The sequence below is a fragment of the Oxyura jamaicensis genome, chromosome 19 (assembly GCF_011077185.1).
Source record: "Oxyura jamaicensis isolate SHBP4307 breed ruddy duck chromosome 19, BPBGC_Ojam_1.0, whole genome shotgun sequence".
NCBI classification, from domain to species: Eukaryota; Metazoa; Chordata; class Aves; order Anseriformes; family Anatidae; genus Oxyura; species Oxyura jamaicensis.
In genome coordinates this window covers 7503651-7522127 of record NC_048911.1, presented here as the reverse complement: position 1 = coordinate 7522127, position 18477 = coordinate 7503651, and the positions used below count along the sequence as shown (strand labels likewise).

Sequence of the window (18477 nt, the reverse complement as noted above, 5' to 3'; positions counted from 1 at the left end):
CCTACATTAATGAGTGCAAAGGCCTACAGAAATGTGAAGCATTGCTGACTTTGCTATACATAGAATCTCAATTCACTAGTAAAATCTCTCTATAATCTAAGGAATTACATCACTGAAAACTGATTTCTCCTTCACTTACCTTTTAACATGAAGGGAGACGATCTTGCAGTTGTCTTTTAGGTAGGTGGAACCGCTTCTGAAACATCTCTTGCAATTTTTGTATCTCCACATATGCTCTACAAAGTCTCTTGAAACTCATTCTTACATCGTGTTGAGACTTCTCTGAGCTGATCTCAAACCCCATGTTCTGAAGCAAGAAGAAATGCTCGTGTTTCATGAGGGACACTAGGAAGGGAGGGCCTGCAACACAATGTGTCTGAAAGAAGCGGTAGCAGCTTTATGAGTGCAATTAGAGAAAATTGTGTAATTTCTGATGCTTTATTCATAAGCTTTGGCTTTTTGAGGTTCTGACTGAGTAAGACAGGTCTTGTGGTTCTGGTTTTATCTGTGGAGACAGCATGATAGAAAAGTCTCTCCTGGTATTTGAATTTTACAAAAGCACCAAGAGGAAAAGTTCCCAGCCATCTTTGCAGCTGTATCTTCTTGGGGAAAAACTGTGTGTGCTATATCTTCTCCAATGCAGAATACTCCTGCATTTGAATCTTAACTAGGTTAATTCAAATTTCTTACCCTATTTAAGCTTCTGCAGTGAGAAAATAGAGCAGCTGTTAAACCCTCTTCATCTCAATGTATCAGGTGACAAGATATTCAGGAGAAAGTTTATACAAACAGTTTTTTGTAATCTGAAAGAATGCTACATAGAGAGAATCCTGTCCTCTTGAGTAGCTATCAGTTGAGTTTCCTCCAGAGGTTGTCCTGGCACAGCCCTTTTTGGCTCATTCTTTCACTCCTGAAGTTGTGAGCGTCGTCCCTTTTACAGAAGACGGAGTGAATTGATCACCATATAACGTGAGAAAAGCATATAGACACGGCGAAACCAGAGCATCTGGCTGCGATGACACCGCATGGCTCTCTAGAAGGACAAATAGTTGAGAAACCATTACAAAAACATTTCTGACCTAGTGTGAGGGCAGTTTTCAAAGCCTCCTGTGAAGTTCACTACCAATTTACAGGACAGCTGATTTCAGTGAGCAGGGGAGAAGTTCTGAGAGGCAGAAGGCTGCCTGCTCTGAGGCCAAAGGGCAGGGAGAGGCCTGTCTGCCCAAGCAGCTGGTGTGCTGCCTAGTGTCCAGAGAGGTCCTGCTAGAAAGGATGTTATCAGCTGCAGATTGGTGCTATGACAGTTTTGTCACATAACTCTTCCTCCCTACACAGTATCTCATGCCCGGGTGTTCACATGCTGGGGAAGCAGAAACGTGATAGGTGTGCATCTGAGAACACACAGCGTGCTGCTTCCGATCATAAGCTGCCAGCTGAAACTTAATCTATTTATAGTGCGCCAGCTTAAAAAGTTCAGATTTCAGAAACAAAAACCACAAGGGAATAACGTCACCCTTATCAGAGCAATTTCCATACATAACACTGGCTTTTAGCAGCCTCAAAAAGCAGGCAAGGCAACATCTTACATCCCGGACCCAGCGTAAAACTCAGTGCACTGAAGATCTCTGAGCTGTAAATCTGCTCGGCCCTGTCCTGCTGTCTACGCAGCACTTGAAGCAACCCGTCTCGTCTTTTTGTGTTTCACAAATCACTGGGGATTGTTCACTAGTGACATTTATAATCCATGTATGTAATTATTTGTGAAGTTCTCTGTGAATACAACGCTTCTGACTAAAGCCTTCACAACGATGATGAGCTATTCAAACAGGCTAAGCAGGTATCAAGCATCTCACCCTGGCTTGCTCCGTCTCCTCCTCCGTGAGAATGAAGAGCGCATCGCTGGGCAGGAGGCAGGACAGGGGGACATCCAGGACCGAGAGGTACTTCCGGAACAGATTTACTGACTCGAGTACAAGCACACGGCACCCTAGGCAGAGAAAGAGGAGAAATATTTCAAAACAATGATATTGTTGTGCTCATCGTAAGGTGCTCATCTCTCCAGGCTCAGCAGGCCTTTGCAGGCTCCTGTGTTGCTGGTAATTCGGATCCTTTCTGCATAAAAGGGGAGCAACTTCTGCTCCTGCTTCTGCCAGGATTGTGTGGAGTGTGTGTCCACGACCATTTGTACTTGTGGTCTGTAAAAGTCAAAGCTAACTCTGAAGAGCAGAGTGGTTCTTTGCTTTTAATTTAAATTACTCCTACATATTTAGGCTTAAAGAAAGAAGCACAGGATGGCTTTCTGAATGTTGGTACTGTATCTTAAATGAAAATTTAAAATAACTGTCTCTGGTTCATTGACAAAAATGGCATTTCCTCTTTCTACTCCAATTCTTAGCTACAGAAAAAAAAAAAATATTTACAAGATTCAGGAGTTACTGTATCAAATATTAACTCAGGCAGTTACAGTTTAACAGAATTCCAGGATACATTGTTCAGATGTTTGTGCTGAAGCAGATGAATGGAATGTATATAAAATAATTTATTTATTTATTTATTTATTTAACCACGGCTAAATTGTCTTCACCAATGAGCCCAGAGCTACTGATGGCACCATTAGGAGCCTGCAGCTCTTGAGGGAAGGAGCTGCTTTGGGATTTCTTAGGGCCCGGAGGCTGCTGTGATTATGCTCCACACTTCAGACATTAAAGACGGAAGAAACCAAAGTCACAGTCTACACAGGTGGTCAGATATACAATTAGATTTGCAATGAGGCTTTCTTTAGCATGCCCTTGAACAGTGAAATTATACAAAGGAGACAAAGACCAATGCTGAATTGCTACAAAGGCTGCCTAATGGGCCATTTCACTGGGAGCCTATGCTCACATCCAATACCGCTTAAGCTGTTACATCCCAAGCACAACATGCATTGGTGGTGCTCAAATCCCTCTCGGCTCTAAAATGTAGGCACAGCTTGTGTCACCTTAAGGGAGAAGATTCTCCAGGACAGGGAAAGAAGCAAAAAACTTCTAGAAGAGTAATTATGCAAGGTGTTTATGTGAGAGAGCTGATGGTGCCTTTGCTAGGAGCTATCTGTGCAGATCTGCTTCTGCTCAAGAATCTTAACCCAGGAGGGTCTGAACAGTCAACATGCTGCTAACCTCCCTACTCTGGATGTTTGGTAGATCCTGCAGTTTAGCCTTTACAAAGAATGAGATAGGAAAACAAAACTTACTGCTCTTATGGTGAATCAATTTCCTGGAGACACAAGGGAAGAAGCTACCAAAGGTCTCCATGGTAGAGCATGGTCGTCAAAGATACCCCACCAGCATCGCTCCTCTCCCAGCCAGGGGCCGGTGACACACTGCACCCAGGAGCAGACAGCGTACACAGGACAATCCCCGACAGATCCCCTCATGAGTGATTTGCGTCCCCTGCCTCTTCCCAGTGACACTAACTCACTTTGCTGCAGTGACAAGCCTTGCTTTTATTCCAGCCAAAGCCTGCAATAGCAGGACAGGGCAGCCCTGACTGACTCCCTCCAGCATGTTTCCAAATCTTTCATTTCATTTCTTTCTTCTCTCTCCTTCAACAGAATGATACACAATTTGTCCCCACTTTCAAACAGCCTTTCTCAGTCACGAAAGTAAAACTGTTGACTTTTTTTTCCCCAGCACCATGAAGGGTTCCAGGACCACGCTCCCCTTCCAGTCCTCTTTTTGGGCTGGTCCCAGACCATGAGTCCCTGGCAGGCTGCATACATCAGAGCAGGCACTCAAAGTAGGGTGCTTTTCTCCAGCTCTGGGCACTAAGGGGCAGTGTCAGAGGAGTCCCAGGACATCACTGGCACTTCCATACGGCTAGACACCAACACTAGCCCGTGCCGTGCCATGAAACGGAGGAAAACCCTCCTGCAGCCCCCAGCAGCTGCTGCAGCCCCGGGCCGCCGGGAGATGGCGGTGTGCGGCAGCTGCGAGCAGGCACCGGGCCGCCCGGGCTTGCTTTTGGCACCCCTCTGCCCTCCTGCCTTATCTGTGTCAGCGCTGCTCCCTGCTGTGGCCTCAGCCGTCCGGCCCTTGCAAGGTCATCATCTCCGTCCCTGCAGAGCAGCAGCTGTGCGACGCCATCTGGAAGGGCTGGTGGCGGTGCCAAGCTCCCTGCAGCGAGTCCTGGGACGTGCAGGAGCGCAGGCAGCGTGTGACCCACACAGCCTGGGCCGCTTCCTGACCGCCCGTCACCCTCCGCCTCGACACGTGAATTGCCATGAGGGTCCAGTGTGCTGCTGCGAAGGATGCTCTGCAGTCAGAACCGTGCTGCTGCTGCACACAGAAGTGCCCTGACAGTTCTTACGCTCCCACTAAAGATACTTCTTGTTTCCAAGTAGTAAACTTGTCCTCTTTTTACCCTAATGTGCCAATATTCACATATGCAAGGCTTGTAGGTTGTGTGCCTGCTGTACACAGACCTAGGGGAAACCGAACCTGGTGACGTGCCGCCAGTAGGGCTGTGGCAGGGACTGCTCTTCCCCTTCACTGCAGAGATCCTCCGGGCTGCCCAGCAGCCACCACCGCTCAGCCACCGACCTGCTTGCATTTCAGTCTTTAAGCGGGGAGGACAGAGATAGAGCAAACGTGGTGCAATGGGTCTTGCCTTTCCTGGACCCTGGCAATGCCTTGTGAATTCCTGTTTGCAAGGCCTGGTGCAGGGTTATCCACCACCCATCTCTAAAGCCTGTGCTGCTCTGTTAAACAGCCTTGTGCTCGCTATTTCCTCCCCGTTTTTTCCTCAAGAAATACTAATTCATGCAGCAACTGCCCCCTTCAGTTCCCCAAAGCTCAGCAGTAAGGGCCCAAAACACCTGCAAGTGAACTCGGAATTGATCAGTCTGGCTTCCTGGGCCCCCATCAGCCAGCCAGGCAAAGCAATGGGCATTCAAGCTGCACAAAATGATGGGCACCGTGAGAGTCATCTGTGCTAGTGATATGACAAGGATCTCCACATGCTGACAGCAAAGGCTGCTCTGCCTGACAACGTGAGATGAAATGAAGCAGGGAAGGAATGTACAGTCCAGCGAGAGATGGAAAAGGGTTCAGAGAAACAGGCTGCTCCCTGCCAAGCAGGGTAAGAGAAGTGCTGCCATTGATGAGTCCACTCCTGTGACACCAGCAGGTGAAGCTTTTCAGAGCCTGTTGTGCCTGTGACCTGGGCAGGATGGGATTAAGAGTGTAATACAACCTCTCTAGGTTGGCAGAAAGGGCAAGATCAATATAGCTGGTGGATTAGGCCTAGAATAGAAGTGCATGAAGCCTGAAGCCTATTTGGCTTGGCTTTCTACTTCCAAATCACTTATGCAGCAAGTATGCCTAGAATGAGAAGATTATTAACAGATCTATGTGTGCTAAAGGCTTGTCCTGCTCCTGACAGACGTTAGCACACCGATTCTTTTGAAAGAGCAGTGGTTATAGCCAGACAGGGCCAGCAGTAGGAGTGGATGCATATCCAGCAGCTGTCTCGTCTTCTTGAAACAAGCCTACGTGCTTGCCCCTGGCCTGGAGAACTTGATTACAGATTATAAAAAGCCTGTTGTCTTTATGCTGGCTAAGGGTATTAGAAAGCAAAGCAGGATATTTAGGGTGCTCATTTGCATATCAGTGAGGCAATGCAAGGCTTAGCTGGCTTTTGCATTTGCAGAGAGATTTTCTCTGGATTCCCTGACCACATGGGCTTACACAGGTTCACCTGCAAATACTTCCCTCTTACCAACAAGAGAGCAGGACATTTCCATGGCCTGAACATGCCTTTCAGCTCTACCCAGACAGCCTCAATCCCAGCATCACTCTTGTTTCATTAAGCCCCTCTGATGTACAGCCCTGCACGCCTGCCAGATCAAATTATAAATACCAGGAATTTCAATGAGACTGGAACTATATTTGGAAAGGCTTAGCGTAAGCAGCAGCATGGGAGCTCCCCGTTCCTTTGGCGTTTGTAGGTCATGTCAGATGTGATGTAATCAGAGCAGCAAGGCTTTCATATAGCTTCAGGAGTTTCATGATGCTGCTAGAGAAATTGAAATGTTATCTATATATATGTGGGTCTGTTTTAAACCTGAACCAATTTGATGCACAGCCCATTCAGCCTATTCAGGACCATAGTACATCTATCAGACCAGCACGAACAGAGCATGAAGCTGGTTCAGTCTAGATACGGGCTGACATCCAGCAGTGACATCCACCATTGCAGTTCCTTGTTCCTTCTCCTTACTGCACACAGCACATACACAGCTCTTTGCTGCGTCCCAAAGCTGAACAAATTCAAGTTCCTGGGAAAGAAGTTGGCATTAATACCCATGCTTCATAGACAGGGGAACTGAAGAGACCAGAGCGAGAATTCAGTCACAGGCCATTGTGCCATACTGGCTCCAGCTCTCTCCACTAGATCTTGGTCTGTAACATGCTACTAGCAGGGAATTAAAACTCATTTTGGACTTATATTGAAGCAAGACATCAACAAGCATAGAGCAAACACTGAGTCACACCACTGACAAAACCCCAAAGGACAGGAAAGACACCGGCTCCTCAAACCAGACAGTAAAGTGACTGTGGAGGAGCCTGAGCTGGTGAAAAACTGCAGGGATATAAAAGAGCAAGGAAGAGTTCAGCTGTGGGTTTCATTTGCATTTCAAATAGAGCCAAGTTAGGCATATGAAACCCTGGACAGAACATGCATGTAAACGGTTGCTTAATGCCTGCAGGGTCATGGATGTTTTGTGTGACATACCTTCAGGTAACTTCTGCTCTGAATGCAGGTACCTGTGAATGAAGAGAGAAATGTAGATAATCAATGAAGTTACTCAAATCCTGATTTTACAGGTATGAACTCTGTATGCTAAATTAATCCATTTCTCTTAATATGCACATTTACAATGGCTGATCTTAAAAGAAAGTTCAGGAGCAGAAACTGGATGTGTATGTCAGGTAGTGGTAAGCCTCATTCCCCACAATTCTGCCATTACTTTGCTCATGCTGGCTGCTGGGACACAGCACAGATAACTTCCATATATCCAATTCAATCTCAAATGCTTCATGTTGTACTAAGGGAAACTGTAGGAGGCTGCCAAAGGCACCTCTGAGAGCATTTGCTCTTTAAAGTCCTTGCCTGCTGCCCAGGGACATAGCTGACAGTTCCTGCTTGGGGACCAGCTTCCTTTTGTCTAACCCATGCTGGCACTGGAACGTCCAAGAAGCTCTGACTGGTTGCTCACTAAGACTTTGATCTTTTCATTACTTTTTCCTGGGAAGTTTCTGTATAAAAATTTGTTCTGTAGAAACAGAATGAGGGGACAAGCACAGGACGCATGAAAAGTAATGGTACTCCCATTAAGAAGTGTAAGCAAGTGATCCTGATATGCTGAAGGTGTCTGAGGGTGTTGGCTTCAATTCCTTTTTAATTCTCATGATTTTCCTGTTCTAGCCTGTGGTTTGTGGCCTCAAAGCACTTATGCTTACATCACCACTTGCACTGCCTCCAGATTTGGCCCATCACAGGGATGGGAGGAAGCAGGCCTCCAGTAGATGGCACTCAGAGCTGTCCCACACCCAGCCTCGTTCTTCCGTAAGAAAAATCCAAACAATGGAACATTTGCCAAAAAGAGAAAGGAAATAAAAAAAAGGAAAATTATTTAACCCTGTGTAATATTTAAAAAGATTGTTATCATCTTATAGTGGTGTATTTAATGAAGGACAATGTGACAGTTCATGTGTAAATCAACCAGGATAAAACATACATTATATGTGAACTGTTATGTTTCTCTAGTCACTTTCAAACTAGGATTATCTCTGGCTATTGGTTAAGTTCAAGGAAAAGGATTAGCTACACAGGCGTAGACAAAATAGGAAGCACTGAGTAATGAATACCCAAAGCAATTCAAAGCAAAAGTCAAGCCAGAAATGCAGGTCATGACAGAACTCAAACAGCAATCAAAAGACATATGCCTTAAATAGATCTCCTGATGATGCTCTCTTCTTCTCCAGAGCCAAAGATCTGCAAGCAATACCACTTTATACTTAACAGTGGCCTTGTAATACTGACTTGGCCACCTTCACCCCACTACTCAAGCCCTACTGTTCAGACATTACCAGCATTTTTTCAGGGCTGGGGGGAAAGGTTTAAGTATCTCCATTAATGTCGGCTCTTCTCTTCTGCTCGAGGCTTCTTTCCCCCCAGCCAGGATGTGGCCACCCAAAGAGGTGATTCAGCACTTGGTAAAGCTAGCAGGGTGGGAACTTTTTAAAACAACCTTGAAGAGAGAAAGCAGTGAGAGGTGAAATTTGGCTAACTATCCCAAGTCCTAGTACCTGTTCTATAGAGGGACCTTGAAAGCACTGACTGATAATAAATTAAAGGTTGTGAAGAGCTGCTCAAAGAGAGAATTAATAATAACTATCCCTGGCCACTAGAAACAAAGAGAGATCCAGTCCATATTCAGCAGGAGCAGAGGTTATCTTCAGCAGAAGGAAAGTTTGTATCCAGCAGAAAATTAAGGAGCCTGTGTTTCTATAAAGGTTCAGAGAGACGCAAACTATTTGGCTACTGAAAGGTCCTTAATGCTACAGCCAGGCAGACATGACACTGATCTGGAAGAATAGGCACAGAGAAACTCTGATTCTCTTCTTATCCTTTTAGTCCTGAGCCAAATGCTTCAGTACTCGGCAAGGCTCCGTGCAGAGGTCTGGGAATGGGCTCCACCCAGATGCAGAGGAATCGCAGCCTTGCTCATCTGTATTTCTCAGGCTAGAGATGGCAACGAACTGTGGTTGCAGAGAGAGAGAGAGGGAGAGAGCACAACAAAAAACTCTTCCTCCTGCACACATTCATTAAACTAGCCAATCCTCTCCCAGATCAATCTCTTGCTCCCATCTCCACCCTGCTGGAGCTGTCTCCATGGGACACTTCCAAGTAGGGGAGAGGTTGCAGCTGTCTGTTGTTGCCGTTTTGGGAATGTTGTTTTATAGATTGGACTTGCTGTGGTTTGGGTGAAATGAAAGAGTTTGGCATAAAATCTCGACAAGTCAAACACAAACAGGCTCTTTTTTTCTGGAGCTTTTTCCATTTTTCTTCCAGACAGACCTTTTATAAATTGTTTTTCTTTTTAAATACAAAGTGATCTAAGGTGGCTTGTTCCCACCCACCCACCAAGTGCTAGAGGCCAGCCAACTACAGCACATCTCGCCTGTAGGAGGTTTCAGACCCATGTCTGAAGGGAACTGAGACCCTCTGCAATGAAGTCTAAGAGGCAGGGAGACCTGTGATGGCACCTGCCAACTCTGCACTGCAAGGACTCAGCCCCAGCTGCCCCCTCCACGACCAGCAGCTATCTGAAAGCTATTGCTGTCTGTAGCTATTACCTGCGTCTGCCCAGCAGACAAACGGCAATGGTCCAACGACCCCCCTCCTGCAAACCGCAGAGCTGAGTCAGCTCCCAGATCCCCTGTCTTTATTCAATCAACCTCAAGGAAGGCTGTGAGCAAAGCGAGCGGGCTAGCTCCCAAGTACAGACCACTGGTACCTCCCCGTGGTGGCAAGAAGGAACAAGTCAAGCTGGAGCTGAGACCTTGGTGCTGGGGAACACAGAACTCCTCTGGGGTAGAAGCAGGACTGACGCCCTGGTGGGTGGACTGCAGTTTTGGTGATGTTCTCCTCAGGGAGAAATTGTTCACTGAAATCAATGACTTCACTCTCCAATTAGTCTCCCGTGCCAAAGGCGAAAACCTTCACTGTGCCGTGCTGGATGCTGTAGAGCAGTGGGGAAATGCAGTTTTCAAAAGCATGGCAAAAGAATGGGCAATCTCAAAGATATCTCGGGGCTCTGTTTAGGATCCTAACCTCTAATCAGCGCAATTAATCTGATGAAACAGATGTGAAAGGAAGAACAGTCAGTCTCCTAGGAATCTCTGAGACATGAGAGGGATATACTTGCCAGATGTTGAGTGTTTACTATCTGGAACGCCTCCCCCCGCCCTAACCGGACTTTCTGGCTGCCTTTCCGTGCACCCTGAAATACACCGAGTAACAACATGCAGCTTTTTAAACACTGTTCAGGCACTCCTCATGTGTGCTGCAGCGGCAAAAGATGGTTCTGCCAGTCAGAAAAAAAAAGGTGGCGATTCAGAGATTTCCCAGTTGACAGAGCTTCTCTTCGGCTCTGTGCTTTGGTCCCTGCACAGTCTGGGAGAAGAATGTGCAGTGTCACTGCTCCAGTCATGCTGCTAGCAGCCTAGTGATGCTGGGAAGGGCATTCCTTGAGGCTGTTTCTTTGGAAAAATAATACTTCTTGGGGGGGGAATCCCTGCTGACTACCAACAATAGGATGCCCTGCGCTCAACTTTACCCTAATGGCTCTCAACAAGATCATTGAAGGGCACTGGGGTGAATGAGCTTAGTCAAATGAAGGAAGGAGGGAGCAGGGACAAAGGAATGAGATAAAATCTAGGAGGAAATACCCAGCTAGATACCAACAGAATGTATGCCAGGCATGGGGCAGTCATGCAAGGGCAGAGAATCAGATGGTAAAAAGAGGACATTTCTGCCCTGACCTCATGAGCACAGTGTGGGTGCAATCCCAGCCACCATTCATAAATTCCCCCATTATTTAAGACAATTAAGACCATTAAAACAAACACGAGAAGTGAGCTGGACTATTGAAGGACAAGCAGAAACATATGATACTGGAAGCTGTTATTTCTTCAGCACTGCTCTTTATCTTGCAGGGACCCTAAAACTCTGGCAGGGCCTAAGCAATCCCGAACACACACATCAGGGACATGGGAAATCCTTTTCCAAGGTGGAACAAATAATAGCCAGTTTGGAAAAAGTATTTTCTGGGAAAAGGCAAGGGACATGCAAGACTGCAGTCTGCTTTGAAAACATAAATGAGATGTCACTGATTTGAAATGCGTGGGCGACAGCTGCTTAAAAGGAGGGAGAGAGAAGAGTCCCATTCTAGCCCTGCACTGTAAGAAGATAACCAATAAAAATGGTAGATGGTGTCCCATTCACTATCATCAAGCTAATCATTGAAGAAACAGCTTGCTTCTTGCTCAACATGTCCTTAGGACCTGACCTTGGAGACTCAATACGAGCAGAACTGTGCTTTGCAGGGATGTCATCCAGTTGCTGGCTTTTGAGAGCTGTACCCACTGAGTCTGCGGGATTTGTCTGGACAATGCACTGTTCATTGTTTTGATATACTTACATGTAACTGGCATTTAACCAATCCTCCTCTTTCGAGGAGCCCTGGTGCAACCCACCTGCACAACGCTATGTCCTGTGGCATTCGTAAATGGGGCGTTCAAAAGTCAGGCTGTCACACCTAAGTGCAAAAAGGCATCAGTGGCACTCAAGCTGCATCATAATCAAATCAAGAGAGATAAAGCACTAAGCTCACAAATACCGACTCTGCACAGTCTCATTTACAACCTACCACTGAGCTGATGGATGGTAAGAAACATCCTGCAGGACTGAGAGGTGTTTTTCCAAATGGAGTTGACAAGAATAGGCTCAGCTAATGATTCTTCGATGAAGCTTTTTATACGGCATCGTTGATATAAGTTTTATGGATGCAGTTGCTATAACAACATAATGCACAGTGGTTAAATATAGCACCTCCTATTTTCCACTCAGTTTGCTCTGCCCTAAGCAGACAAGGACTTTTCTTTACTGTTCTGGCTGGGCTGAAATGGATTTGATTGCTCGCTGAAGAAAACAAGTGGTACAGTCCTGCCTCCCCCTCACAAAGACCATTTCTCTTCACCTTAAGCAAGCCAACAACAAAATCATCAGCCCTCCATTTGCTAGGCAAGGGGGCTTGTACAAAATCAAAATGCACGATGACGTGCAAAACTAAAACTCCTTGATATTACATGTGATCTCAGTGCAAATGCTGTCATTTCAAATAGCAGGAAAGAGAGGTTCTCAAATATTCCTGTCACGTAGTATTTATCACGCTTATCGTAGTGCCTAGCTACTGACCCATTGCTGAGAAAGGGAGTTAAGTGACCGTGATATCACTTGAGACCTGCTCTTCCTTGTGGATGCGTGTACAGGGTCGAGCCTCTCTTGGCCACAGGGAAGCTCCTACTGGGGGGATAAGAGAATGATCTTGCCAAGTCAAGGCCACGGGGAAAGAAACAGAGCTACAGAGGACTGTGTCCAATTCTCCCTTCTTTGCTGTAGTGTTTTTTTTTTTTTTTTTTTAATCTTTTTTTCCAGTCTGGAAGGCAGAACTGAAATACTCCCAGGGGAGAATGAAATCAAATAGAAATCTCTGTTCCTCAGCAATCCTTTTTTTTTTTTTTTTTTCCTTACTTTTCCCTTGCAAAGGAACAAATCAACCCTCCAACTTTGGCATGGCACAGATCTGAAGCCTAGGCACGCAACAACAGCTGGACTCCCCACAAGGTGTCAAGAGGATGTTTGGTGCAAGTGTAAGGCACACTGCTTCCAAATAGTTCCTGCTCCTCTGAACATAGCCTCTGTCCCAGACCCTAGGAAGGATATTTACACCCTTAGCAGATAATGCCGAGCATCTGCTCAGTATGACCATTTCCTGAACTGTTTTGTTCCTTGATGCTGTTCAATAATTTCTATCTCCTGAAGCAAGGATTTGCAGGTTGGATATGTCCTGTTGTACCTCTGCTCCTGCAGCAAGCAACCTCTTAGTGGGCACAAGGCAGATCCCCAATGACTGGGAGCATTCCAAAGAGCTGAGGATCACTGCTTCACCCTTTCCACTTACAGCCACTGCGGAGGCAGAACTCTGCAGACCTTGTTTAAAGATGGTTAATAAATACATTGCACATGATGCCAGGAGGGAAGAGTTCATTTGCCTTTTTCTTGCCATGTAGCACCGGGGCCCTGGGGGCAGCAAGCGCTGTTTTGCAAAGCCCTGCTAGCAGGGAGGTATGTGAGAAGCCTCAGCATATGCTCCCAGCGCTGCCTGCACTGGCTGATACACGACAATTCATCAGGGTACTGAAAATCAGGAGCGATACGGTCACGCTCTACTTCCTCCATGACACAAACTGAAAAACAATGAGAGCAAGCAAGCCACTAAAAATAAACTTAACCTTTCAGTGGCCACAGCATCACTCCTGCCAAACGCAGATGACTGGGCTGCCATGCTTATTTCTGCTGATTCAGGACCGGAAAAGAGATGAGACACAAACCAGCCCTTAGTTACTGAGAGCTGCTTATATCCCAGTGGCCATTAGCAGCAGACTTCTCATCTGCCCAGGACAATATTCTGCGGTAGACTAAGGACTAATACAAAGATCTGAGCTCAAGGTGTTTGCAGATAATGAGTACTTCCTAGTAACAAACTCTGAGACAAGAAAAAGGCTAATAGCTCAGTGCACACTCAGGAAACCTCAAGAGCGAAGGTAGGAAAGTGATTTCTGCACAGCCACAAAGTGAGACGGCAGAAGAACTGGGATCAAAACTGAGAGCTCTCCCTAAATATTTCATACACAGTTCAGTTGCTAGCTTGTTTTCCCTGTATCTCCTCAGGATGTAGGGGAACACCTCACAGTCTGTCTTCTATTCCTATTTACTGGCCGTATGGAGACTGACTAGCAAACACTGAGGTCGAGGCAGCTGGAAGCTCTCTCCTCCCTCTGTGCCAACGGTGTGAGCATTGGCCATCAATCTTTGTCCTTCACTCGCTCCTCAAACAACATTGTGCAGGAAAGCATCTCCCTGCTTAACACAAACAAACACACTGTTTGCTTTAACTTCACCTCCTTTCTTTCTGATAGGTGTTTCAGAAGTTGCTGGAAAAGGACATGATCTCCTCTAACACTGAGGATACATCAGATAGGATCAAAAACTCTCAGCATCTTCCCAGAGGAGCTCGGTGGGTCATATAAGGGTTATGTGGCACTGCTGCTTTCGTCAGGCAAGTGAAAAAGGCAAATGACTGTGATGTTGGAGAGCCAGAGTTACAGAATTGCACAGATAACTCAGAAAACAAACGGGTGCTAAAAATACAAGATATACTTGCAAAGAGTTCTCATGCCTGGAAAAGGCAGGGGCAGCTCTGGGGGAGATTTCTCTAGGACACAATGAAGTCTGACTGAACAGACAGTTAATATACAGTTTTCTTGCCAGGAAACATTTGGGTATTTTAATACAGGAGATTTTAGTCTAGCATCTTTCCTACATCATAGCACAGAGACAGAGGCTCTCAGAATTTAAAGAATAAAGAGGTAAAACAATCGAGTTACGAGGAGCAGTAAATAGGAACTGTTCTAGTGAAAGAGCAATGTCCTTGGCCCAAGGCAGTAAATGCAGACACCCAGATGGGATGGGAACATCCTCTGGAGCGATGGTGCAGAGCTCTCCAAAATCCACCAACTAGCCCCAGCTCTGGCATCAGCTATTCACACACTCTACTCAAACCAGAAATGCAAACTGATCTGTTGCATATTGTAGTGGAATTGCATCCACTAAGCAGTGCTACGAATCAGAAGGTCCTGGTGCACTGGGATCAAGAACAGGAAGAGCAGAAGAGGCCCCACTGAAAGGAAGACTAGCAAAGCACCAGCAGGTGGAATAATAAAGGATGCTGTGGGTCATTTACAACACTGTGGGAATTCCTACAGATAGTATCATGTCCCATGGCCTGGAACTCAGGTGTAACAGCAAAGTTAATAATTCTGTTGGCTCTAGCTAGTCATTACCTGCTGACACACAAACACCCTATTCACTTGCTGTAACACTACACCGAGGCCTCCAATGAAACACGCAGAACACTGTACCTTAAAGCAGTGTAAAGAGAGATGTGGTTAGCATGACCACTCACTCCTCCCGCATCAAAGCTTACCACCTGCAAAACAAAACCACAGAAACAATAAACGTTTTGAAGAAGAAAGAGACAGCACAGTAACCAACTTCGACATCTAAAGCAGCACTGCCCCAGCCCATTGTCTCTAAAGAGTTGTTTTTGTGTTGCACAACAAGGCCTTGTGTGTGAACTCATGCTACAGAAACACAACTAAACAAGTCAGTGAAGACACTTTGGAACTAATGACTACCTAGTCTAAGAGCTTAAACAACAGGAAAAGGAGAAGTATCATGTTCCCAGTGGCAGGATGCACTTGTTACTTATGGTCCAAAGGCTACTTTCAGAGTGATCTGATGCAAACTTGGTCTTGACCCAAGTGGTCCAGCTCCAAGAATCACTCCTGGATCTGAGAACATACCAGAATGCCTGTGGATTGCAAGGTGAAGACTATAGTTTGCTGTGTTGGAGTCAGGACATACTGCTCTAACAACAGCAATGCAATTATGGATTACTGTTCTGACTGTAACAAGGTTTCATCACAGGACAACATAGCGATAAAATAATCTGGTATGAGACAAAGCCTTTTTAAAGAATTGTCTGACTGCACTTTTTGTACAGCCAAGTCGGGCTGTTAGCTGAATGAGAAGATCCTGATGGCTTTTTGCTTCTGTGCAGGGAGAAATGGGAACTTCATAATGCAGAAGTAATGTGTGAATTCAGCATTAACAAGTCACTGTCCAAAGCACACAGCACCCTTGGCTCCCTGCCCTCAAACCTACCAATAACGTGTTAGGGGTGAAGTATCACCCTAAGGGCTCCCTCTGCCCAGTACTGTGAAGAGGGTATTTAAAAGCTCTTGCTTCCCACCCAGAAGACAAACTGGCAGCACAGAGTGTAGAGCAGACAGGGTATTTGTGGTGCTACTGGTATGCTTTCCAGATGGTGAACAGCCTAAGGTTAGGTTTTCACTGTGGGAGAGGCCAAGCAGCAGAGTTCTTCACAGCTCCCTTCCCTGTGACCAGGAAGAAATTATAACCTCCCTACATTTCAATCAATATCTGCTTCCTTGCCAGCTTGTTCTCTCTTCAGGGAAGGAAATGCTATTGCCTTGCTTAGTCACCACAGCTCCCTGCTCAGAATCTATTCTTTAAGCAGGGCCTGAAGTACTGGGTTAAAGATCAAGGAAGATCAAAAGCTACTCTGCCCGTCCTGCAACTTTCTACTCCACCCTCCAACAGGAGAGGCCCTCAAACACCGGAGATATTGTGTAAAGAAGGAGAGGAAACACAGAGACAGTGATAAGAAACACTTCAAAAACCAAAAACTCCAGACAAACCTGCTTATAAACCCACCCACCCAGTACAAGTCTGCAATTGGACTTTCCACTTTGCTCAGTGGCTGTAGTAATCTTGCCACCAAGCAGTAGGAAGTCAGGGGACCCAAGGTGGTTTTGTTCAGGTACTAAGAAGCATTTCCCAGTCATCCCCTTTATAAGAAAAAATATGTCTCCTGCTTTGGCTGCTTTTTTTGTACCTCAGCATTACCTGAGAGGCTCCCTGTTGGGACTGCATGGTCTGGGCATGGTGCTCGGGCCTCCCGAGGATTATCAGCTTTCTGAGCAACTCATCTGGGAAAGATGTTATTAAATTCTGCACAGTTCAGGGAGCCAGCACAGCACCCTGTATTTTACAGATAAGAAAAGACATGCTTGAAGTCACTTTTACCTAGAGTGGCTCTCTCCTAAGATGGCAACGTATTCATCTCACCTCTGGCAGAATAAATTCCTAAGCAGGTGATTAACAGTGTGAGTCTGCTCCGGGTTGGGCTTGTGCTAAACCTTTTAACTTAACAGGGACAAAGAGAGGTTTTGTCTCTTCTGCCTGACCATTTATGTTCATGTAACCTGTACGAACAGAACATCTTTGAGATTACTACTCTGCTGTCAAATGTGGTTGAAATTGGCTAATCGGCTCTAAAGTCTTTTGAAACATGCACATGCACACACAAATACAATTGTGATACAATTGTTTCCTTGGGAAACCAAGCTAAAAACTCAAGGCAAGCCAAAGTACACATTTTCTCTTCTACAGGGAACATGAGAGAACAAACCGAAGACCAAGATAAGAGACTGCAGTGAGCAGATGAAAAAAGCTGAATGCTGTTTTGACACAACTGGCTCAGGCCAACTTTTGGGTTAGGAAACTTTGTGTTGGGAGCATGAAGCTGTGTTAGTAAATATTCTTGATGTGGAAATTATCTGTTCAGAAACACCTTTGGAGGTTTTCCTTCTCCACATCTGTTTTGAAAAAGGAGCTGCTGTTCTTAGTGCTGCTGCAGTTATGTAATGTCTGAACCAACTAAAGGGATTGCATGAAGTTAATTTTCAAATGATGCTGTCTAATTTACTGTTAGGACATTTGCAACTGAATAGCCTAACCTCCTCGGTATACAAATCTGTGCGCACAATTACCTGCATACTGACCTGGCCACAATGGCATTCACTTTACCTGCAAAGAGGTCAGCTTTGAAACACTGACCCTCGCCCTTAGATCCTTCAGGGTGACTCTGACCGCATCGTGATGTCCCACCTATCCAGTGTGCAGCTTCTAGGTCTGTGGTTTAAGGAGGGCACCGATTCCACAACATCCCTGTGGTGCTCCTGACTTAGAGCAGGCAGCAATCACATGGAAATATATTCCTCTGGCTTCAGGGATTAATTTCATTGATAACAAATCTGAATTTCTTTCTCACATGCTAAAGATATTTTCACATGGGAGCATTTGCTTCTTCCACGTGGTGCAGCTAGCTGGTGTGCTTGCTTTGAACACTTAACCTGAACCAGGCTGCTGAGGAAATCAAGCAAACAATCAGGGCAGGATGAAAAAACCTGAACATCTTGAAACTGTCTGGGTTAAAAACAGGCTTAGCCAGTTCTGGGAGCAAAAGGCTAGGATAGGAAATACACTTGATGTGGAAATTATTGCTCAATGAAATCTTCAGGGCAAGAGGGAGTTCCCTCCCCACACCTGTTCTGAAATGGGAGCTGCTGCCATTGGTGTTGCTGGGTTTTCTTCTGGGTGACCTTGGTATTCAGGAAATAGAGCTTTCACTAGTGGAAACTAGAGCAGCAGCCAAAACAAACAGGTCCACAAATCCCTTCCGGAGGGGGGAGAGCACAGAGGAAATTACTCAATTGCTAGCAGAAGAGAAAACTCCTGAGAGGTCTGGAGTCCATGCTCCCTCTACATACCATGTGTATTGGAGAAGAAAAGCACTCAAAGCTGTGGGTCTCCCTCACTCTTTCTGGCATCATCTCGTGCTTCAAACAGAGAACACATCTGCTCAAGTACACTGGTGGGGATAGAAATGTCCTTCCCTTTTTAAAAGGGCCATCTCATAAAATGCTACAGCAAGAAACTCCGTTTCTAATGTCTCTCCTCTGAGCATCATGTCATAGTCCCAATTTACACTGCAGAAGCCAGTGACATTCAAGCTCCCTTTGATCCTTGATTGTGAGGGTGGTTTTTTGGAGTTGTTTCTTATTGCTACTAAACTAGAGAAGCTAAAGATTACAAAGAATGGACAAAATGGACAAAAAAAATCAAACACCATCAACAATCCAAGGTCCATTGCGTTTGAAC

At 45.7% G+C, this 18477-nt stretch overlaps 1 protein-coding gene across 7 annotated transcripts in view; it reads right to left on the bottom strand.

Annotated features, from left to right (window-relative positions):
* Positions 1–18477, bottom strand: part of PIGL (phosphatidylinositol glycan anchor biosynthesis class L) — a 71776-nt gene that overhangs the window by 11508 nt on the left and 41791 nt on the right. For all 7 annotated transcript variants that reach the window (XM_035342973.1, XM_035342974.1, XM_035342972.1 and 4 more), the window contains exons 4-7: positions 14811–14878; positions 6775–6806; positions 1854–1987; positions 140–1033 (exon numbers count right to left, since the gene is read on the bottom strand). In XM_035342973.1, the coding sequence (XP_035198864.1) occupies positions 935–1033; positions 1854–1987; positions 6775–6806; positions 14811–14878 (333 nt within the window). In that variant the 3' untranslated portion in view covers positions 140–934. The remainder of the gene's footprint in view (positions 1–139; positions 1034–1853; positions 1988–6774; positions 6807–14810; positions 14879–18477) is intronic.